Source organism: Myripristis murdjan, chromosome 1 (assembly GCF_902150065.1).
Source record: "Myripristis murdjan chromosome 1, fMyrMur1.1, whole genome shotgun sequence".
Lineage (NCBI taxonomy): Eukaryota > Metazoa > Chordata > Actinopteri > Holocentriformes > Holocentridae > Myripristis > Myripristis murdjan.
In genome coordinates, this window is record NC_043980.1 from 41,152,196 (window position 1) to 41,176,403 (window position 24,208).

The 24,208-nt window shown below is 38.7% G+C and overlaps 1 protein-coding gene across 3 annotated transcripts; it reads right to left on the reverse strand.

Annotated features, from left to right (window-relative positions):
• Window positions 1-2,085: 2,085 nt before the first annotated feature.
• Window positions 2,086-24,198, reverse strand: fbxo8 (F-box protein 8). 3 transcript variants are annotated; one of them, XM_030065893.1, is made up of 9 exons: window positions 24,052-24,158; window positions 23,861-23,928; window positions 21,369-21,471; window positions 16,615-16,698; window positions 15,551-15,695; window positions 12,705-12,831; window positions 11,604-11,722; window positions 9,581-9,777; window positions 2,086-6,825 (listed from the first exon to the last, which is right to left on the reverse strand). In XM_030065893.1, the coding sequence occupies exons 3-9, from the start codon at window positions 21,469-21,471 to the stop codon at window positions 6,638-6,640; spliced, it is 963 nt and encodes a 320-aa protein (XP_029921753.1). In that variant the 5' UTR covers window positions 23,861-23,928; window positions 24,052-24,158; the 3' UTR covers window positions 2,086-6,637. The 3 variants fall into 3 exon arrangements, with proteins under 3 accessions (XP_029921753.1, XP_029921617.1, XP_029921687.1); XM_030065757.1 differs by lacking the exon at window positions 23,861-23,928 and having other exon boundaries at window positions 24,052-24,198; XM_030065827.1 differs by lacking the exon at window positions 24,052-24,158 and having other exon boundaries at window positions 23,861-24,041.
• Window positions 24,199-24,208: the final 10 nt, after the last annotated feature.

A 24,208-nucleotide genomic window follows, 5' to 3' on the forward strand; every position in this document is an offset into this window, starting at 1 on the left:
GCCACTGTTTCCACCTTTCTTGGATCTTGTGCCATGTCTCTGCTTCTCCAAATATGCTGCCCCTCTTGAAGAATCAGCATCTTGACGAGTCCTGTGTCTCTGCTGTTTCTCTGACATTGATTTATCTGTATTATATATTTTTTTTAAAAAATATGTTGATGTGAGAGAAAGGTAAAGTGGGTAAGGATTTATCATAACAATCATGAATAAGTCATTTTTAAGGAATTAGTTAATGATGAACAAATCATGAGCACAACATTAATGCGCCTTTGTAAATGATTAGTTAACGTTATCATCATAGTATAAGTGATCTACAAATGCTTAGTTAATATGATATATTCATGAACAAACCATTAGTAAATGTTTACCTAATGAATTGTTTATTATGAATAAGGCCTCTCCCTCATCTGTTACATAATGTGTAAACGTATCATTTTCAAGTCAAAAGTCAAAGTGTGTAAAGTTAAAAGTGTGTATACTTTTTTTTTCTCTCCATTGCAAGGGCACCTCATGGTGTTTTCTCACTTGGAAGGTCATCTAAGAGGGACCAGAGTGTTCTTCATCAGCAAAGCACCTAGGGAACCTCACTTTTATCCCATCATAAGGACACCTGTCCCATAGCAGTACATCACATTTTCTCCTCTGAAGTCGCATCCATTACAAAAATTCCCACATTCTCACACATGTAGGGACACCCTTAACAGCACTGCATCACATTTTATCCACTGACGGGGCACTTCTCGTAAATTTAACCCCATGACCCAATTTTCCCTTGGGGATCAATAAAGTATTTCTGATTCGGATTCGGATTCAGATGACCCAAAATCTCCCCCAAGAGCAAGCACTGTGGCAAGGCAAAAAATGTTTAAAAAGTTGTTAAAAAAATATTTTATTGAATTGTTTTATGAAAATGATGTATTGTTTTCTTGAAGGGACTAACAAATGGATATTTGTTTTCATTTGTCTCCAAATGGAGCACACCAAACTTTTCACTGGTTATAAGAATGCCTCAGCCCAAGGTTTTGCATGAATATTGTTGTATTGATACACCAAATGAATAACGTCTAAAGTGAATTCTTTACGCAAAGAACGTCATTCATGGAAATTCATTTTCCAAGCTGCTTATCCCAATTACGGTCATAGGGTGCTTCAGCATGTCCCAGCGCTCACTGGATGAAACGTAAATAACTTGCATTATGGAAGCTAATATTGCTGTTTCTGTTGTATCTGTTTTACTGCATAATCAAAATCATGGACCTAGGGAAGTCACTGACTGCCCAGCAGGAAACAAAGGAGCATTAAAAATAAAATACAAGGTATGTGTTTTGAAGTATACATAATAATGCTTTCTTTTCAAAGAAACTTGCCATTTCTGAAATAGAATTGAAGCAGTTACAATAAATATTTGAAAGACTGAATAACTTTTATAACCACTCCTTAAATTTCAAAAGTTCATTATACACATTTTGCAGTTATGCACATGAATACTGATTGTGCCTGCCAAATAGAGGTTACTAATGCACTAATGCATTATTTTTTTCGGCTGCCATGTATGAGGCCACAGGTCAGAGGACATGTATGACACCAGAGGCCACATTTGCATCAGTACCCAAGTAAGAGCAGAGGAAGAAAAGAGAAAAGGGCAGGTAGCTCTGGGGTTTTCTCTGTCCCTTTAGACACCCAGCAGCTGCCCTCAGCCATGGCAGAGCAGAGGGCAGAGCCAGAGCCTGGGCCTTGAGAGGCACACCCAACACAAATGCCTTTGGGGTTAAAGATGCAAAAGGGAAAAAGTTCCCACAAGAGAAAAAGTGAGGGAGCAGCTGCTGAGCTACAGTAACTTCCAGCAGTTGTAGGATGTGTGTGCTATCTCCAGACCAGTGAAATGTATCTCTCTTAAAATCATTTTATTTAAACCATGCACATCTTTTGAATGTATAATAAATACTCTTTGCATGAGAGAAGTCGTTTGTGTGTATTAGGTCTCTTTAATAAAAAGGTCAGAATCCTAGAATCAGAAGGTCTGGTAATGTCTGGTAATATGAATTTCCAAACCCATACTTGCTACACAAAGCAAGAAGACTTGAGTAATTTATACATTTATTACATATTAATTCCTGACCAGACACCAGCACTTAGCAGCCCATCAGGAATCCTTACAGCCACTCAAGCATTGTCCCTATATGAATGAAATTGCTGCCGTTCTCCTGAGCGGGTAATCTCTCCATTAGCATGAACACACCATATTTCAGAGGGCTGAAATCATCCCTCTGGGCAATCCCAATACTATCTACTATCTCCTTATGGAGATAATTATCCAGCTTCATTGTATTTCAAATTTGGTGATATTTGCTGCTATTTCAAGCTACTGCAGGCCAGTCAGTTGAAATGTTTGAAATCATGACATTGCTGCAATCAAAAGGTTTAACTGGTCAAGCATGTATTTTGCAGATAGAATTCTGGAAATTCTGTAAAAGCCTCTGTGAGATTGGATTTTTTTTTCTTGCCACATCAAAGTATTGTCCTGAAGCACAAGCTTCCTTTACAATTCACTAAATCTTTTTTTTAACACTTTCATGAGATTTTTCCACATGGAAATCCATACTCATTGTGAAACAGAAAATTCTGGGGGAAAAAAATGGCATGCATGTCCTAGGTCAGCCATTTTTATTGGAATGAATGAGATGCTATTTTGATTTGTCATCCAGAGCTTTGATATCTGTTGATGAGTAAAAAGTCAGTGCAACTGTCAATCCAGTCTTTGCCTTTCCTGAGTAGCCAAGATATTTCTTTTGAATTTACAATCTGAACATTACAAAACAAAATTTTTTCACTTGAGTTTTGGGCGATGACAATAACTTTTTTAATATGAGTGCAAATACTTGTTCTATGTGAATACATGTAACCTCAAAAAACAATTTCACTTTCATCAGTAGCTGGTTTCCAAAATGGCAGAATTGTTCTCACTCATAGCAGTGTCACTGTCAACACTTAGGCTGAATTTGGGAGTGGAGCGCCACTCTGTGGTAATACAGAAGTAATGCGTCACCATTTTGGAACCCAGCTGGCTGAAGAGAGTGATCAAAATCAAACAAACTTTTGTTGTTGTGCATCCTTCAAAGCATTTTTTCTGCATTGTGTTGCTGTTCAAAGACAAGCTGTTTTCCGGTCTGTATCTACTTCTTCAGTGTGCAGCAGTGCACTCCCAGTGGAGCTCTCATTCTTGCAACAGTGAAGGGTTTAACAGACCAAACTTGGTGTATGTATTACACTCGCACTGACCAGCAAAATAATAATAATAATAATAATAATAATAATGATAACAATAATCATAATAATCATAATAATATGGGAAAAGTCTGAACTATTAATTAAACATTAAAATTGTTGTTATTTTTAAGCTTCTTAACTTAAACAAAAGTTTTCCTTCTGATTCCATGGTCATCTTATTTCAACAGGAACCCTTTTCACAGCTCTGGCTGCCCAGGTGCACACAGTTAAAATGTTAAGTAAAACAAAGCCTCTTCTCACAAGACCCTCTAATAATCACATACATGAAGACAAGACACAAATAAATAAAAGATCATTTGACAGCACTCTTCAGTATACCTGTAACACCATTGATACAGCAAGTGGGAAGGGAAGGGGGGAAAAAAACTTCAGAATGTAAAGCGTCATATCCACTCAGTAAAGAAATAAGTCAAAGGGAATTTGCATTAGGAACAAACTGCCAGTTTCTTGTGACAATTTGAATGAAGTGACTGTGAAATGAGCCAAGGCCTGGTTTGCAACCCAAACAGAAGGCTTAGTAACTATGGAACTAAAATTAAATTAAATTAAATTAAATTAAATTAAACAACCATTATCGGTCCTATCGATGACTTCTTGTCAGCAGTCATGATCAAATCTGTCCAGCTCAAGTGGTTTAAAAAGTGTGAACAGAATATGGGTTTTTAGCTTAGCAATCAAGGCTACCTTAACCCTGTTTCCTTCATGTTGCCATGCATAGGTAATTCCATCTTCAACTTACAGAAGGCAATTACTTTTGCTTAACGTGTATTAGCCTACCCTGAAATTAAAAATTGAATATTAATACCAAATGTGTTTAAAGCGCAAAGAGGTTTTTAGGTTTGCTTGTTATCGAATCCAAAGTGCAACCATGCAATGCAAGTGGCCTTGCTGGAGCTACCGTGGCTGCTTAGCCTTAGCAAAGCCTTTTGAGAGACGATGACCACTGACCGCTGTCAAGACAGAATAAAAGAGTGCGGTACGGTGCTTTTGGCCATGGTCTGAGTACAATACATGGTCTCGGGCTAAATGCTATAAAATGATCATTACATTTGATTACACATTCACCAGTGACTGGACTATTAGTGTCATTATTAGTGGCAAAATATTTATAATGAAGACATAATTATAATTACAGTGAAACTTGTGAAATTATGACAATTTCAGAGGATTTCCACTATGTGCTATTGACTAAAAAAAGGAAAAAAAAATCCTTAATGATTCCAGATTTCATTCAGTCAAGCTCATAGAAATGTGTATCTTCTTGACCAGTATCTGATAATTATCACCAATGTACAATAAAAACATAACTGTAATTTAGAGCGTTAATTTCCTGTTCAAGTCCCACTGACCGTTGTTCAAATTACTGTTTAAGCCCACTTTGCGGCTAAAACATTCTCTTTGATTTTGTATATGATCCGGCAAGTGCATCCTCTGTTACCTGTTTCCATGTAAGGAAAGTATTTCCTTTGCTTCATCCAACTGGCCATGTTAGCCTTGACTGCAAAGCTAGCAATGCTGTACACATTTATGCAACTGATACTTGACCGTAACTGAGAAGTCACAATTGGAGTGGTACTGTACTGTTCACGATGACAGATTATTGTGCAGTATAACAACAGTGTATCTCAATACACTGTTGTTATACCGCCTGAAAGAATTTTTCAGTTATCTGCCTGCTTTATCCTGCTTGTTGAAATATCTGTCTTCATAGAAAAGCTTTAAATGTAACACTGTTTCACTGTGTCACTATGTCTGTTGCTATAGTTTCATTCAGTGGCCATGAGGTTCTAGACTATTGGTTGTGACCACCTGCTAGCTAGTTCATGGGCTGCTGCTGCTGGGATTTAAATGCTAGAGTGACTGTCATGCTGCATTCATATCTAATCAGAATAATCACTGGCTTGACTGACCAGTTAAAAGCAACAACCTGGACGTTTTCCGATGTTCATTTGACATAAATTTAACTGGATGTATTTCCTTCCTGGATTCAAAACGTTACCTAACTTGGACACATCATCTGAAAGCTGAAGTGAACAGTATCTCATAGTTATATCTGCCAGCTTAAAGTTGAGGTGAATTGAGCTTATATCTACTATATTATCTCATATGACATGAATGCAGCACTACATAGAAGCTACACCAGGGGGAGCACGTCTTGATGATATTGGTGTTACATTGTTACACTTACATTACACTACCTCCTACACACTAAGAATGTCAGCTCCAAAGTGTTCTGATTCTTCATTGCCCTCATCATATGTTAGTTCTTATGCACTGTCTTATACTGTAATACTGTTTTAATGCATTCTGTGTAAATCATCTTAATATGGGCAACAGGTTAGCTAGTTATTTACTGTTAAACTGAAAACAATAGATGTATGCTGTGCTTAGTTATTGAAGCAGGCATCTGATTTACTTCATATTGACCAAATCACCAGAAACAGTCTATCTGAATTGGAACATTTCTTAGGACTTACATGTAGGCAGATTGCAGAGCACCTCTTAGTGCACCACAAGACTCAATGGGTTGTTGCTGCCACATTCAGTTTTCCCATTTATAAAATGGAGTGAAGCTAGCATCAGTCATTAGGAATTCAACGTAGGAAAATATTGATGCTGGATGCTCTCTGGTTATTGCCATTGGATGCAACACAACTCAGCCTGTGTAGCAGCATCTGCTGACTTTAACAGGAGAGTTAACTTGATGGGTGATGGTCCTGACAGACGTCCAATGGTTCCAGTGTAACTTGCCCGTTTGTTACGGTGATAAATGGTACTACAGTGATATTATGTGAGCATGGTGCTAACTTCCCCCATGTGTCCTGCTGAACGGATGGTCCAGTCTATGTCCTGCTACTCTATTGGCAAACATGGAGTAGCTCCTGTCCAATAAAAAGTCAGCATGGGCTGCTCTGGCTCCTATGACATATGAAGCACAGAGCCAGTCCTCCATCCAGCGTTCGGCAGTACAATCCTTCAGTGCAGTATCAGAGCTTGTCTTCAGGGTCCCTAGTAGCTCCAACTTAAAAACTTCTCCATTGTAATGGCTTGTTTTTTTTAGACATTTCAAATCCCTCAGTGTTTCACACCTTTGATTGAAAGCTAATAAAATGATATTTAGTGGTGTATACAAGCTCCATCTGGGCAAGCAATTCACAGTGCAAAGGTATTGTCCAGACATCTATAAAGTTTATGGTGATTTTTTTTGTTTGTTTTTTTTTTGTTTCCCTGTGGAAATTGTTAAGTGTTACATAATATCTAGACCTGTGTGGGAATCAAATCACCAATCCCTATTCCTCAGTGCAGTAAGAGTAATTCTACTGGACAGATGGTGGCATGGTAGGAAAAACTAGGCAGCGACATGGCCAATCAGGTAGATGTTGTCATAGAGATGGCCCACAAAATCATCTGAGACATTATGGGCTGCTCGGCGAGTGTTCCTGATAAACTCCCTCTTGGACATTTTGTTTTTAACGTGAGGACTGGTCAGGTCAATGGACAGCAGGATAAGACTGTAGCACAACACATAAACAGCATCTAAAGAGAGACAGTGACAGACAGAGGGGGAGAAAGAACGGGAGAGAGGAAAACGAGAAACAGTGAGATATGGCACTGGTCACATAATATTTTAATCCTGTTCAAAGCTCATCTGTGGGCATTGTAAGTAATAGAAGGCAAGAGTTTAAAGGACACAAAGACCAATACATCACAGCTATACAACAAAATGGTTGATTTTAAGATTCAATAAAAATGAATACAAGTTTGTGATGGCTCTGGTTGCTGTTGAACGCTGTAAGGAATCCATTCTGAAACAGAGGGACCACAATGATATTGGAGATTTCGATTGATTGTTGGATGTTCTGACTTCCAAGGTGGAACTTCCCACCTCTGTGCTGAGAGCGTTCCATTGCAGCCAACATGCATTGCTGCAAAAAGTCAATGACAATAGCAAATGTTATCTGCTAATGTTAGTGTTCCACTGCCAGCTTTCCCAACATGGGTGTGCTAGTGTGTGCAAAGGCCAGTTGCACTTCCATTGTCACTTCTAGTCTTTGATGATGCCTCAGTGGGGCTGTCGGGGCCAATTTCTAGAGTGCCAATGGCCCAGCGAATCCCTGTGGGCCAGACAGGGCTAACTGAGGTCTGAGATGGGTGCAGTGGATAAGTGCAGCAGCTCGCTTTTGTACCAGAAAAATAACGGAGAAAAGAAAAATGGAGAACAAGCAGCAGTCCTGGTCAAATGAGGACATACGGACTCTACTCGCTATCTGGGCAGAGGATTATGTTCAACATCAAATTGACAGTTTTTGCCAAAATAAGAACATTATGTGATATATGGTGAGAGAGCTGACAGAGGTGGGAAACCAACGCACAATGGGACACCTCCGCCAAAAATTGAAAAAACGGAGTCTCAGTACAAGGCAGTTAAACCAAACAAAGTGGCATCCGAAGGAAAAAAAAAACCTGTTTCATTCTGCAGAAGTCAGCTGGTGCCACGTTTGCAGACTTTAACCACTCTCTTCCTACTTCCTACTTGTATGTATGAGCAGCAAACAAATTTAAAAAAAGGCTCAACATGAATATAGAGAATGTGCACATTATACTGAATTGTGACCACAGAGTGGACTCAAAAATAGTGAGAGGGGCTTGGAATATTTTTCAACTTATGGCAAGGCACAGCAGTCACCAACGTATGTCAATAAAAGAGAGATAGGGGAAGCAGAGGAGAGAGAGAAAAGATGTCATGCAGCAAACGGCCCAGGCTGTATTCAAACCCAGGCCACTGCGGTAAGGACTCACCCTTGATATGTGGTATGCACTCTACCAGGTGAGCTAATGGAGAAGCTGTTAACTAGCTGATGTGATGTGTGTTTTTATGTGGAAATTCATGTTTCAGCATAGTATTATTAATTTTGTAACTCTGTAACAACACAAAATTACAGCCGGGAAAACTCAAGAGGCTGGTGTTACACATCTGGTCATCTGGATTAACTGGTGACATGTGCATGCATGAAGCCAGTGTTGATCACTTCTGTTATAGGCATGGTGTGTGAGCTGGACCCATGTAGGCTAACCAGGAAATATTCAGCTGATATTGTCATTTCCTTGTTACTATTTCAAACTATGTTTTTTTTGTTTTTGTTTTTGTTTTTTTAATCAGGAAATAATAAATGATAAAAAATGTTGCCTTAGTCAAAATGTTTTCATTCAAATGCAGTAAAGTTTGAACTGTTGTCTGATGGGCAAAAACTATGTTTTATCAAATCAAAATCAATTTCAACATTACAGTTGCATGATAGGTTCAGTAAGTCTGATAAATGTTCTATTCATGACCTCAAGCAAGGTTCATGTTTCCTTTTGGCATTTTGTGGGATCTGCTGGTACAGTTTTTGTGTATGTGCAGTATAAGCACATACATAAGTTAACATCTTCCATTTCATCTAACAACCAACAAAGTTTTTTTTTATCCTTTGGATCGCAGGAAAAGACTAGGTGAGGGAATGAATGAATGGCGCTCTTATCTCCCTCAGTACCCACAGCTGAGGTGCCTTTGAGCAGTGGTTCTCGACCTAGGGGTGGGGACCCCCCAGGGGGTTGCAAGATAATTTTTCGCAGTTGCAAGATGATTACAACATAAGGGAAAGAAAGAACACTTCAAGTATGAGAGTTATCATTATTATTTTGTCAGTTTACAGTTTTTGTGTTTTCTTGTGAAATACTGAGTAGATTTAAAATGCGAGGCCTCCTCTGATAATTAAGCAGATGAAACAACCTTTTGATGAAACAAAAGGTTTTTTAGGCTGACTGTTCACCACTCTGCAAATGCAGGCTGTGACAAGGGGCTATGAGCAGACACTGCTTTGTTTTAACAGGTCACAAGCCAGAAAGGTTGAGAACCACTGCCCTTGAGCAAGGCATTTAACCCCCAGTTGCTCCAGTAAAGAGTGTGGTTGTAATGGACAGGTTTATGTAACTGTGTAAGTGTCCAGAGGGGTGTTGCTGAAAAAGAGGGTGTGTGCTCATCAAACCTACCCAGGCCAAATAAAGGTTAAAAAACAGGTTATGACTTCTATTCTATCCTGAATTTCCCTGTGGGATGAATAAAGTATCTTCTATTCTATTCTGTTCTATTCTATTGTGGGTTGTAAGGCCCTTTCCATCAAGGATGGATGTAGTACTGGAATTAAGAAAGCTGAAATCTGAAACCCAGCTACATGTTCCACTCTAGGCTTGGTGGTGGTGGGGGTGGGGTGGGGGTGGGGGTGGGGGTGGGGGGATATAGGACACTTACCAGGACTGAGGCCCAGTTCTTGGACAAGGCCAGGGTTGCAGGTACAAAACCTGTGGCTGAACTTGGTGATGAGGGTTTCCAGATACTCTCCTCTCTCCTCTGGAGCATGGATGTGCCTGAAGAAATCGCGTAGAGCATTGGGGAGGAACTGGTTACTGAAGTTATGGAGGGTCACCAACTCATCCAGGACATCACGCCTACACACACAAAACAGCAAATCATGTCACTTCTTTTGTACTGTTTTTTTTTTTTTTTTTTTTTTTTTTTTTAATACTTTTGTTCTGTTTTTAACTGTTTTATGTTCATTCTGATGAGGTTGACCACCACTTGAGATGAACCACAGTCTTATGATGTTGGCAATTAGGAGCTGCCCAGTACAACCACAGTCTACTGGTGGGCACTGAACAGCTCCACTGAAGCAGTTAGGGGTTCAGCGCCATGCTCAGGGGCACCAGGTCCATGTGTGCCGAGGGAGGGGATAGTGTTACTCCTCCACTTTTCCGACACTCGTGTTCCAAACTGCTATTATATGTTCGAATTGTGACCTGCCAAAGGGACTGCAGATGAAAATTAGCTATGAGCTAAATCATAAAATAAAATAAATAAATCCCTGTTACAAATCTGCTTGTCTGGGTTTTTAAGGACTACATCAGTGAATGTTTGGACCATTTACTTCATTTTACTCACATTTTACAAGACAACAACAAACAAACTGTTTTGCAAATCATGTCAGGGTACTAAAGATTTTACATCAAATAATCAAAAACACTCAGTTTTCAAATTTTATTTTTTGGTTGAAACACCCACCATACAACGTCTTATTTCAAGTTAAAACACAACAGTGTCACTTCATTTAAGAAAACTAATGTGGAGGTCTTTCTTACAGTGATGGAATACTGTTGTGAAGAAATTTTTTAAAGTCTCAGAGTTCATTTTCATATTGTAGTGGAGTGAATGGAAGCCAATGGCTGGATAAAAGGTAGGAAAAGGTAGTTCTAAAATATGACTGCTTGGTTTGGGGAAAAAAACTATTAGAAACATGAAGGATATACATTTTGTAAACATTCTAAACATGCAGAATCACTGGTATGGTCCTTTAAGCCAGTGATTTCCAAAGCGGGTACTACGGGCACCCTGCTGTGCCATGACAGCTGTCCAGGGGTGCCACAGTTTTCCTCTCACTGAATAAACTTTACCTCACATAAGCTTTATTTTATGACATTCAATAGGGGTGTAAATTACAAGCTTGATACAAATGATACAATATTTGCTGATAGTACAAAGTCTGCCATGATATGATTTCTATTTGATTCGATTCAGGGGCCTGTGATCGATATTAGACAGTACCATATTCTCATTAACACATGTAGTCACTGTACATTACATCAACTCATAAAACAACTAAAATAAGATTTGACAAGGTTCTTGACAACATTGTAAGGCCTCATGTCTTTGCAAATAAAGTATATAATGGCAGCGGTGATACTCACTGCTCTTTTAGAGTTGTGATTCAGTTTTTGTGGAAAAAAGCTGGTGTAAGCCAGTGAGGAGGAGGAGGTGTATGGCATGCTAACTTGAACTGTAGCATGAGAGTCAATGCCGTGTTTGCTTCTCAGGTGCCTGGCTAGGTTCTGTATTCTGTATTGTGTATTCTAACTATCTTTCTGACTAGCAAAGCTCAAGATGAACTCACCAAACTACTAATGGACCGCACACTGGAAATAAAATATTGTTAACTGAGTTTGGAAAGGTTTGGCTGCTTGTGGGATACGAGTATCCACCTCTATCGGAGAGTGCCATCAAGGTACTTTTTGACTACCTTAGGGACACAAATCAGAAGTAAGACCGGTAACTGGGGTTAGGGTTAGGCATGTAGTCATTATGGTTGGGATTAGGGTAGGTCTACAGAAAATGAATGTAAGTCTATGTAATGTTCCCCAAAGTGACATAAGTTTGTGTATGTGTGTATGTGTATGTGTATGTGTGTGTGTGTGTGGGTGGGTGGGGGTGGGGGGTTGTTAACCTCTCATCTAGGTAAATCCTCAGCATCTTCCAGTTGAGTCGTCTGGTGTAGAAGATGAACTTAGCCAGCTCTGTGGGATGATCCACGAGTATTCCTTTAGACATAAAATAACTGATACCCTGCACATAATGAAAGAGAGAAAGGGAGAGATGGAGAGAGACAGAGAGAGGGAGAGAAAGAGAGGTAAGGCAGCAGAAACCTTTATTTCAGCCAGTGATATCTGCCATAATGTCAAAAAAATTATTGGTTCTTGAACTTGTCCATTCCCAGGTCGTGCAGCAGGGACATACTGTACATTCAGACTCATCAGAGCTTTGTGGCTGCCTCTCAGATGTGTGCCTCAGCTGGTCTCCTGCTACTGGTGTCTGTTCTAAATCTGCCTTGGTCACACACTGCCATAGACTTTGTCAAAGGTCTACTTCCATCTAATGGTAACACTGCTACTCTCACTACAGACGGATTCTCTAAGCATGTCCATTTTCTCCCACTCTCTGCAGGTTAGTAGTCATTACATTGACTACTAACCTACTAGTCTACAGGACGTTAAAGGACCATACCAGTGATTTTGAATGTTTGGCCCATTTACTACAGTTTACCCGCATCTTACATTACAACAAACCATTTTGCAAATCATGTTTGGGTATTAATGATTTCACAATGTATAATCAAAATCCCACCATTTTAAAGTTCTGCTTCTGTGGCTGACTAAGTCGTCCACATTCATAAACCACAGAGCTGATAATTAGCTGTGGAAAGCAACTGTTTCCCAGGGGACTATTTTCTGGCAAGACTGTTTCACTCCACCCAATTCCAAGGCATCAAAATACAACAGTGCTGCTGCTTTTAGCAAAACTTATGTGGATGACTTTATTATGGTATTATGGTTATTATGGTTTTGTATCATAGTGGAATGAATGGAAGCCAATGGCTGGATAAAATATTAGCAGAACTTTAAGTATATACATTTTGTAGGTATTAGTTGAAACATGCAAAATCACTGGCATAGGGTTAGCCACTGGTGTGCCCAGCTATAGCCCTCATCTATCTGCATGTACACTATTTAGTGTAAGTACAGTATGTTTGTGCACGTGTTTGTGTTACCTCCTGTGGGTTAGCATTGAATGTCAGGCTGCCCTCATCCAGCTGCAGATAGAGTCTCCTATATGAAAAACCAGCTGGTAGTCTTCTTTTGTAGATGGAGCAGTGACCCCATGTAGATTTGCAGAGCCTGATGGAATGACAAAATAATTATGGCTGACATTATGAATTAATATAATCCATATATATATAATGCATTTTTCCTAGTTCAAGTTAGGATAGGAACATTGACTTTGGAACCGCTAATGTGTAATGACTCTTTTCCTAAATCAGGTGCTAACCCTAATTTCCATGGTTACCAAACAGTTAAGATAGGATGTGCCCAGGGTCTCTTGGTCAAATTGATTTAAATGGAAGTCTGCAGTTCAGAGAAAGTCAATTCAGGCATCCAGAACATGATTTATGCATATCAGTGCTCATTAGGCTCTTTGCTTTTAACATCTTGTGTTTCCCATGTTTGCATGTCCATTCTACTGTAACTGTAGCCCAATTACAATATTTCTGACAACACTGGCTTACTACTGCTGTGACAGAGTAGAACAAGGCAAAAATCAAGGAGATAATGAGGGAAATATTGAATATCTGGACCCACTGTGCAACCCTATGACTTCAGATAATTGCAGTATATATTATATATCCAAAGGGACACTGTCAGCTTCCAAATTTTAATATGGATTCAAATTCTTAATGTGCTCAAGATATAGCTAATTGCCAATGTTTCTATTTTCTTCTTTTTGTCTTTACCCTGACATTATAGTATATTATTAATTTAAATGAAAATCTTTGCACTTGGTAGCAGTGCTGACAAGCACCTACATGTTACAGTGTTGGGGAAATGACTGCAGGATTTTACTAAGTTATAAATATGTCTGCATGTCTGAACTGATTGTAGTAGTGCTTTTTAGAGGCCACGTAATGGCTTTGAGTTGTTCAGCATGTATATGCTTGAGCCTGTGGTGATAACCTCTACTGGCCTGCAGGTGTCACTGACTGACTGCATTATGTATCCCTATCAATGAGACACCAACCCAGCTTTACATGCCTCTCTCTATACACAGGATTCATTTTCATGATATATATTACCATATCAACTGATATCTGACAATGCAGGTTTTTGTGTACATTTTAAATCATATCCGTCGGATACAAATGTTGTAGGCTCTGAGTAAGCAATAGAAACTGGTTAATTTTTAATTTGTCCATTTTTAAAGCATTTGTAATGAATGGTCAGTCATTTGTTGTCATTTTTATTTTTTCTTATTAAAATAATTAGTCAATGCTGTTCTCTTCTCTAAAAAAGTATGTGGGTTGTCTTTTACTTGAATATTTTCCACAGTACCTGATTCTAAACATTAAATAGCTTTGAAATGTCCATTGTACGGTGATATACTATAATTATTCTAGCTGGAAAAAAATCCTGGCATTTATACTTTCTTTGATTTAACAACCTTTGATACCAAGGCTTTATTCATCTATTCAATATTGTTCAATTAATCAGAATCATCTTATTAATACTGACTGAACTAGCAGATGCACTGATTTAACAAAAGACTAGAGAATCTAAATTTCCAGCCAGTTCAGTATCCCCTCTCTGATGCCTTCTATTTTGTTCTTTTCCACCATCTGGAATACAGCAGTGTAATAGGATAAAATTACTGTTTGATACCTATTACTGCTGATCACTTCGATTGATTACCTTCTAAAAAAGCTTTGCTGATCAATTGATGGCCTAATTCAGGAACACACAGTAATACTGGCATGATGGGGATATGTGAAACCTGGCAGGAACCAAGTGACTTCCTGCCACTAAATGAGGCATTTCAAAAACAGGGCTGGTGCTGGGTACCTAAACTCAACTAAATTAAATTAAATTAGTTATACCTTTTTTATTTCACTTCCCCCTGGTTATGAAGAAAGGAAAGAAGGTATAAAGATACCGAAGAGGAAGACAGCTCCTCTACTGTTTTAAGACAGTAGTGGTGCTAGCTTCCTCTCATCATCGAGAGTTGGAAACTGGCTGGATGTTCCAAATGCTAACTGTTAGCCTCCTGCCATTGACTTGAACTTACCCATGGCTAACATTCTCAAAAATAACTGCCTTAACTATCTCCCCTTTATGAATGTGTAAACTAATTTTGTAGAATCCTTCAAATTCAGACTGAAAAACCTACTTATGTCATGGGAACAACCCTCACAAAAAGGTTCTGGACTCAAAAAGTTTAAGACTGGTGCTGACCCACAAAATATCAACTACATTAACAGTTGGCTTTCACATGATTCAGTATACAACCTTTTAATTTATACCGTAGCAGACAAAACAGAGTACTTGTCTCAGCCTTTGGCCTTCTTCAGGGATCACACTGTGGACGTGAGCCCTATTTCTAAGCAACCAATGACCTAGTGGTGATTATCACTCAGTTACTAATAATGGAAAAAATCAGGTAGAAAAAAAAAAAAATTAATTAATTATTTAATTATATATCACAGTGTGAAACCTTGATGCCTATGGATGGCTGCACATATCAAGTTTCAACATGTTATTCAGACAGCAGAATATCTCGCTTAAGATACTGTAGCACCTATCATTATAGGCCTACATTGCATGACATATAAATTTTCAGCCATTATTGAGAAAAGACTGCACTGATGCAGCTGTCCTGGGACTGACCTGGCTCCATGTTAGGACCAAACTGCTCCCCAAACTTGCACGCACACGCACACACACACACGTAACTAAACATAGAGAAAGTTTTTACAAGCAAATGTAAACCTGTGTTGGATTTAGTTCACATTCAATTTGGTTTGTGAAACAGAAAGATCTCTACATCCATCCAACCATCCATCCTTACCCCTGCCATAGATATTCGTCGTTCCCCAGGTCTTGCCACACACAGCCGGCCAGGCAAAGATCAGTAGCATTCAGATAAGACAGTATAGTAATGCCCAACTCTGGTGGTAACATCTCCAAATCTATAAAGCCCCGCTGCTCTTTACCTACGGTCACAAGACACAGAGAGAGAGTCAGAAAAGATAGATATTATTTTTACATTTATTTTCAATTTCCTCCAGAGAGCTTACGTCAGTCTTTTTAAATCCTAAGTCTTGTTAAAAAAAGATAAATTTGGTCTCTTAAAAAACAAAATACTGGGTTACAGAGTTATTAAGTGCTTCAAGAATAGGACTGGAGCAAGATTCATTTAGAAAAATTGATATATTGAGACAAATTTGTCAATAATTATCAATATTTACAGTAAATTTATAGTATTGTCAAGTTGTCGAACGCAGCCACACATCACGTCTATTATTATTCTATTATTATTATTACGTCCTCTTTCACACTGATGCCCAACTTTGGTGCTGTATTTTTTTGTTTTGTTTTGTTTTGTTTTTTTGATAGGCTGTCTGATGTTATAACAGAAAAGTTTATTAAAAGTTACTAAAAATACAGGGAACAAAGCTATGCACCAAATTTGGTAAATTTTCACATATGGAAAGCCAATTTTAGTAAGAAAGATAAAAACAAGGAAATAAAGAATCATAGCTAGAAGTAAAGCATGGACTAACAAGATATACTAGTGTACTCTACCAACACCAAATGAAGGCTTCAGATTTACTGTGATTGATTATCGAGTTCTCTGGAAGTTGTTGTTATGTTTTACAAGAAGAACTGGCAGTACACTGTCGTTCACTCCTCTGAAGGGAAGAAAACAAGCCATTACACAGTATTTCCATCTGTGGTAAATATGTGAAGACACCACCAGGACTAATGCAAAAAAGAGGGACTTCTGGACCATTTACATAAACTGAAAAACACATAACAAAAAAGCATTGCTGAAGAAAGTTAAAGTTGGCTTTTATAAACTGCAAGTCTTGGGACAGATTTAGCAGTGTGTTTGTGGGTGTGTTTCAATACCTGCCCTGCGTGCTCTCAGTAGTTGGTAGATATCAGGGCCATAACAGTGCTGGGGGACCCTTCTCTGGGGGCCTCCATCTCTCACTATGGAAACAAATGAAGGGTTATTTTTTTCCTTCATTCATGTTTATTGTTAAGGGTTATGGCACCTATCCCTGCATGTAGTGGAAACCAGGGACACAACAGACTGACAACCACTCACACTCTGATTCACTATTATGGGCAATTTAGAGACCCCAGGAAACCTTAATTGGATGCCTTCTTCTTGATATTCTGTTACACATCACCAAACTCAAACTTTGAATGAGAGTGTGTAAGAATGCTAGTTGTTAGTTATCATTTGGAGCATCTAGCCAGTATCCAGCACTCAGTAACAATGAGAGGAAGATAGCACCACTACTGTCATACATTAGAGTTAGGTCAAACTAAATAATATACAATTGTGTATTTATTCATCTTTATTCATTCAGGACAAACCTAGCTGAGAGCAGTGAGAGCAATTCTCCTCTGTACTGGTGCACTGAGTACAAGCTATGCAGTTTCCAATAACATTATGATCAATCATGTTGCAATTAGGTGTTAGGTGTCTGCTCGGTTCAGACCAGCGTCCAGTGTGTACCATCCCTGTTGGAGAGGTCTGACAAAATACTGAAGAATATTATTGCTAAATTTGGTTGTGACAAAGTAATTCTGGGCAATTAAATTTTTTTTGAATTATGATTTTGGCTTCTGGCAATTATGAATGCAAAATAATCGAGATAAAACTATTATCATGCAGCATTCCATTACATAATACTGCCATTTTAATGCTTGCTTGTGCTGTCACCCCTCCGTAAATGGCCAACCTCACTCCGAGCCAGGCTGTGGCATGTTTAGTCCAGCTCGAGTCAAGATAATGGAAATAGAGCCTTTGCTCATCACTTTGATTTTACGGAGCCCAACAAGGAACAACAGCAAATACTAAGCAAGATTCGTAGGGTTGGGGAGCACCAAAGCTACATGGGAATAATGGGAATAAACTGGGAATTTGCAAAATTGCAGGTTAGCCTATAAAAGGGAAATTAAATGTAGTTGAAAACAACCAAATTTCATGCAAATTCAGTTGCGATCTGCCCTGCAGCGTGCATTCCTTTTAATAATTTCCCAGTTTGGGATCAATAAAGTACATCTATCTATCTATCTATTCCTCCATCATATGCACAGATCATTTCTAGAATCCTGCACACAGCAGCAGGAGTACCGAAGCCACACTACTACATTTGAGCACACTAGCTGCATTCAGTCAAGTAAGTTTGGATGATTTTACTGTATTTGATCTGTGGTATTAAAGTTTAACTGGCAAAAATACAAAAAACAAAATAGCTATTTAAGAGGCTATCTATCATGGTGCTAGCTAGCTCAACTGTGATGCTGTTTCCTCTGCCTTTTGCTAAGCAGTTTTCTGCTATCATACATTCAGCATGCGGACTGAGTGTTCAATTATTAGCTTATTTCTATTCATTCAGGACTGAGGAAGAATGCAGAAACGAGAGGACTGAGAGGCTTTCATTTATAGGGAATATGTTTATTTTATTCAACATTCATGTTTTTTTGTTTTTTGTTTTTTGTTTTTTTGCTGTTGTTCAATGAAAGAAATGATTACAGTTCTACCCACAAATAAATCAAAGTCAAAAATGTCATTGTTAAAATTTGTATTAGTTTGCATGTATGTCTGCTTATGACAATACAAAATTTCCCAAATTTCCCAGCTTAACGTCCCATGGAAAGTTTCCGGAAAGTTTCTGGAAATTTACCAGAAACGTTTCACCCCTTTGCAACTCTACATGTGTCAGAACCTGAGGACAATGGAATCTGACAAGGAAGTAAGAACTGTGACTCGCTAGCCCTTGGCACTTTTTCTGCAGCGTTTTGTTGCTTTCTGCAGCCCTCCTGATCAGTGCTTCCAACCACAGTTAAGATAACCAAGGAGTTATAGACAGATGATTTTCTTCATGCATAAATAAGACTGGAGATAACGTATTTGTGGTTTCTCTGGTTACTGCAGTGAACAAACACATTAACCCAACACATTAACACATTTGCCTATTAACTGCTCTGCTTTTACACTGCTCACCTTATATGCCCCCAAGTTTAACACAAATACCTCCCAAAATGGCACCCGCAGCTAGAAGTGACAGTGCATTCCTGTTTACAGACCTGCTGTGCTACTGCCCAGTGTGACAGTGACAACTTTATAAATGACTGCTTGTGTCAAAGCATTTATTTGATAAAAGAGAACATATTTAAACTCACCTAACTTCCCTCCAAGGGAAAAAAAAAAACATACTGCACCATTTGACAGTCTAATTTGTTCCATACTAATATACTCAAATATCCATTTAATGTAAGTGATCTATGACCAAAAAATAAGGAAACAAAAAACACAGAAAAGCAAAATCGCCTTGACTTCTTCCACCACAGTTATATTGAATTATATTTAAAGTTCAAAGAAATCCACTGTTCAAAAGGCAGCTTTTTTAAGCTCAGTACATGCATGATGTCTCCTAAGTCAAGGAAGTAGTCACTTTAAATAATGATCTCAATACTGACCAAAATTATAATTATAATGACATTATCAAGCAGCTCTGCTATTTGTACTCCCGGAGGTTCCACAGGCCTCCACAGGATTTTCACTTGGAGACTGTTTGATTTTTCTGAATATGGTACTGAGTGTTGGGGAAATCGATGAATCTTTGGATGCTGTAATGGCCTGCAGTGTCTAATGCTTATGTTGGTCTATGATGATCCCAAATCATTGCTGCTGCATTGTTGCATTTTTCTGGTTGCAAGGAAACACAAAGTAGCAATTACTTTAATTTCTGCAGAGATGAAGATGGACTAACAGCTTCAGAGACAAGGTCAGTCACAGACATGATGCCTCTCGGTTAGGACACCTCTGCATCTCATCTATTTATATTTTATGTTGCAGGAATGTTGACAACATTACTTTATTTAAATTAGGACCAAACTGACATCACTCTGAGAATTTTGGGGCACTTATGACCAATTTCCTGTTCTGAGAGGCTTGATTAACTAATGGCCCTGATGTTAAATTTAGATGAAAAAGAAGGTTCATTTGTCTTTGTCTTGTGGTGCAGAAGTTAGCGTATATTCTGTGGACATCAGTACAAGATGGGCAATCATAATGCTCTTTCATAAACAAAACAGGTAAATTAAACTATACAGTTAGCAAGAACAACACAAAGTGTACCCCAAAAATAAATAGTTTAAAAAAAAAAAAAAACAAAAAAAAAAAACAATAGTTTTTCAATCAAGTATTATATTCAAAACGACTGATTCTATTTGGTGCTTACTATCCTTACTGAATGGAAGGTCAATGAGTGGAACTGACAGCCAAAACAGTATTTTCATTTATTGTAGCGTTGCCTGTGCAACCAATTTTCAATTAGTGGTACTATTGTAAATGACTGAATTCAATACTGAATATCATGAACATTCAATCCTAAATACCAAATGTGTTCTGAAATTCCATTTCAATGTGTGGACTGGACTAGCTAAAATAGGAACAAGTGGAAAAGACTGAGCTGCTCTCTCTTGATACTGGATTACAGCAGTTGGAGTCAAACAGCTGAAAACATTCAATAGGCAGTCTACCATAAACATAAACAAACTACCATACCTAAACTTACTGACAAAGCTGCTCTCAGGGGTGAAATACACAGTCATTGCACTTATAAAACTGACAAATACAGACACCCAACCAACAAATTACCAAATGCCAACGTGAAAGTTGCTGCAAAGCTGTCTGGGTAAACTGTGGCAACCACAGAACTTGAATGGTGTAGAACAGACTTTGCACAGTTTGCCCTGGTTATTTAGCTGGTACAGAATAAAATGGTCATTATGATCTTTTCTATGGGAACAAGTCAGTAGGGCCACAAAACATGTCACACTTGCTTGAGTACCATGCAAACATGTTGAGCTGTAGCTATAAAATGAAGAATTGGGAACATTTGAATCGGTGTGTCCTGCTGTGTCACACAATGTTAGCATAACATTAGCAAGACTGTGCTTTTCCTATTAGCTCCTCCAGTCAGCAACTGCAAACTAGCAAACCTAGCTGGTCAGCATCATGAAACAGACCTCTTACTTATAACATATTAAATGCTACAAACTGTCTTAGTTTAGCCCAACTTTAATGGAGAACAAATGTATTTGTTAACTTTAAATGGCTAATGAACTATGGCAATACTACACATGAAAATGTCCACTGTTCCAACTGTCCAGGTATGTTGATTTGAATGGGAAAGACAGCTCTACTGCATTGAAACTGCACTGCAACATTATCAGTGAAATGACACTTTTTATTTCCTGTTTGTTTAATGGACAGGTGTAAAGGCTGGTAAAGCAGGCAGAGAACTGATATGAAAATGGTGCTTGTGTCTTCATACACTTATGGCTGATTGTGGGAGGGGGAAAGGAACTCGTGCACTATATGCCAGCAAATTCCTCAATGACGGAGTTTGATAAATCACAACGATGAGTAGGTGCAACATATTAATCTAATGAAGAGAATGCTTATGCATATAGTTAAGACAAACATTATAAAACTGTTATTGAACCATAAATTCTCCTAGCCAAAACTGCACTGTGGAGGGTCCTCAGCAACACACCTGTGAAGTTAGAAGTCAATTAGATGTACAGTCATGGAGATAACTGAGCCATAAAAATGATATCAAAAATGTCTTGGTTACCTTGCTCTCGTTTTCCTCCTCCTTGGTCAGCCAGTCGGTCAACCAGCTCCTCCTGAAGCTGCTGCTGTTGTCTGGGAGGCAGTCTCCACAGCGCCTGACCCATCTGTACAGTGATATACAATCACACATTAATACTCATGTCACTAGTACACAGTAACACACTGAGGGAGGTCAATATCCAAACTGGGACTGGACCTGGGAGCAGCCAGTCCATTCACCGTAGGAACCACCAAAGGGCAAAACCTCATCCTGGCCAAGTGACACCACCTGTTTTCCAACTAATTTTTCTGGCCATGCTCTTGTAATGTTAACTGTTTTTTTTTTCTGTTTCTATATTTATACTAATTTTCAAGTCTTTCTCTTGTTTCTCTTTTTTGTTTGTTTTCAAATTTCTTGCATTTCTTGCTAATTTGCTCGCCACTTCTCGCTGTGTTTTGGAAAGAGATCAAGTGAATTTGCTGTTCTCTTGCCGGTTGTCTTCCTGTTTACTTTATGGTGTTCCTGTCACAGCAAAATTCATGTTACATGGCAAGTGATAGGGAAAAGAACACTTCAAATCTGATCTGAGCAGTCAGACCATTTCACAAATATGATATAAATTGATTTAAAAGTATTTTACTGTTCATGAAAGGCAAAAAACATTGCACTCAGCCAAAACTACTAATGTGATAACAAAGTCAAACAGAATCCAAAAGGACACACCAAAGTATTTTTCATCTAGTTACTGCAAAAAAAATTAACATAATATTGCTAAAAGTAGCTTTCAAATAGTTCATTCATTAAAGAAAAGTTGTTTGGTTGATGCATATTTGCATTTCTCAATGGACAAAGCACTTTGTGTGTGGAACCCTAAGACCATTATTAACGTAAATGAACCATGAAATGTGCAGTTTGGTTGTGTCAATGCAATTTTAACAAATAGTACAAATAGTGTGTTTAGACGTGCTGTGTATATGTGCTTTTGTTTGTGAGATCTACCAAGTAGACAGGCTACATCAGTTTTGCAAGAGTTAGACTCACTCACTCACTCACTCACTCAAACACAAATGGAATCCTGACAATAATGTTGTCAGTATAACTGGTTGGTTGACATTCCTCATCTAAAACAATGTGCTCTGTAGCCCAAACAGGGCACACAACAGGCTGACAGTCCAACTTTGCCACTTAACCCATAACCTGACATGATTTCTAACATCACCCCTAAAATACACCGCTAACAATACAAAAGCTTCTTTACAAACTGAAGAGACTACCTCCCTGAGAGGCCATCACTTTCATATTCACGACCCAGATGCATCTTTTTAAGTGCACAAAACATCGCTTTCGGATCTGTCAACCAAAACACAGTACAGCATACATACAACCAACCATCCAACCCTGAGCTTCAACCACCACAAAAATTGAGCTATCATTTCTCTCTGGTACCTCCTTTGAAGTTTGTGACTTTCCTGGTTCAAGAAGACTAGGGTCAGACCAATATATTTGAAAAATACAGCGTGGTCCAGTCAGCCTGCTGACTTTACCTTTGATAAAAGATATGATACACCTGAATGCTTAACTGGTTGTTAATGGGAAACCCTTACCCTAAGTATACTTTTATTATTATTACAGAAACCCTAATATCAGGCATATTAGTCTAACTCTACTTAATTCTCACTGGAAGTTTCTGGCATTATGGAACTCGGGCTAAACACAGTTCTAAACCTTGCACTTCAGCGCTGCCATGCTCACTGGCCGTGGCGTGTAAGTGGTAGACTATAACTTGGACCCATTCTCTAATAGGTAGGATGCCATCTTCAGTTCGGCATATTACATTCAATAACTTTGGAACATTTAAGACAGGTTTGCATCCGATCACCATGACCAAAATACACGGCGAGGGGGCGAATAGTTGGGAGTCAGCAGCTTAGGTTTTGACAATATAAAAAAAAAAATTAATTAATAAAAAAAAAAAAAAACAAACATGCGCTGCTTCATGTTGCGTCTATATGCCGAAATGCCCAACACACCCCCATGACTTGGGGTGCCTTCAGTGTAAGTAAGCTAGGTAAGTAAGCTAGGTATCATTAACATTGAACAAGACGGCACTGGTTTGTCAGATTTCTGAGCGGCGTTTCGAGTGACGTTCTCTCCCTCTCATCCGAGTTTATCAAATGCGTTGCATAAAGAAATCCACCACACTGTAAACATCAACGCTGGAAGTTCCAGCTAACATGGTTGTTTGCGGCGTACTGCCCGCCTACCCTTCGGTGCCATTGGCCCTACTGATTATTGGGCCATTCAACGAAACCTGCCACTGGTTCGGGCAGCTGTCAATCCCAAACTATTGTCACAAATCCCTCTATTAGCTAACCCAGCTAGTTTATCTGTTCACAAAGACGGTGACAGCACAAATAATTTGGTTTTGAGACAGTAATAAAGTACTGTGTGTCGTGTATAAATTACAAGTATATTTCAATTTTGATACACTACAGTGCCGTAACTCTACCTACCTGAGTTTAGTGAGAGCTTAAATCCTCTGTCAACACGGTCTGCAAACAAGGGCAGCTGAATATCCTTGCTATTTGTCGTCAGTCGTCATGTTGTTTCAACACAAGCAGAAATTTGGACTGTTATTGTTGTGGTACAACCGGAACCTTCCATACAATATTCCTAATACAATAATAATCTGTTTTTTTCTCACCCTCCTCCTCCTTGTACATCCGCTCCTCCCCTTCTCTGTTAGGCAGCACGTAGAGAAACGTTTGTTGTTGTTTTTTTGTCTTTTCATTAATGCGTTACAAAAACAAGTTCTATATGTTCATTCTCAATTTAGGTCCCACTGGGTATGTCAAAATAAT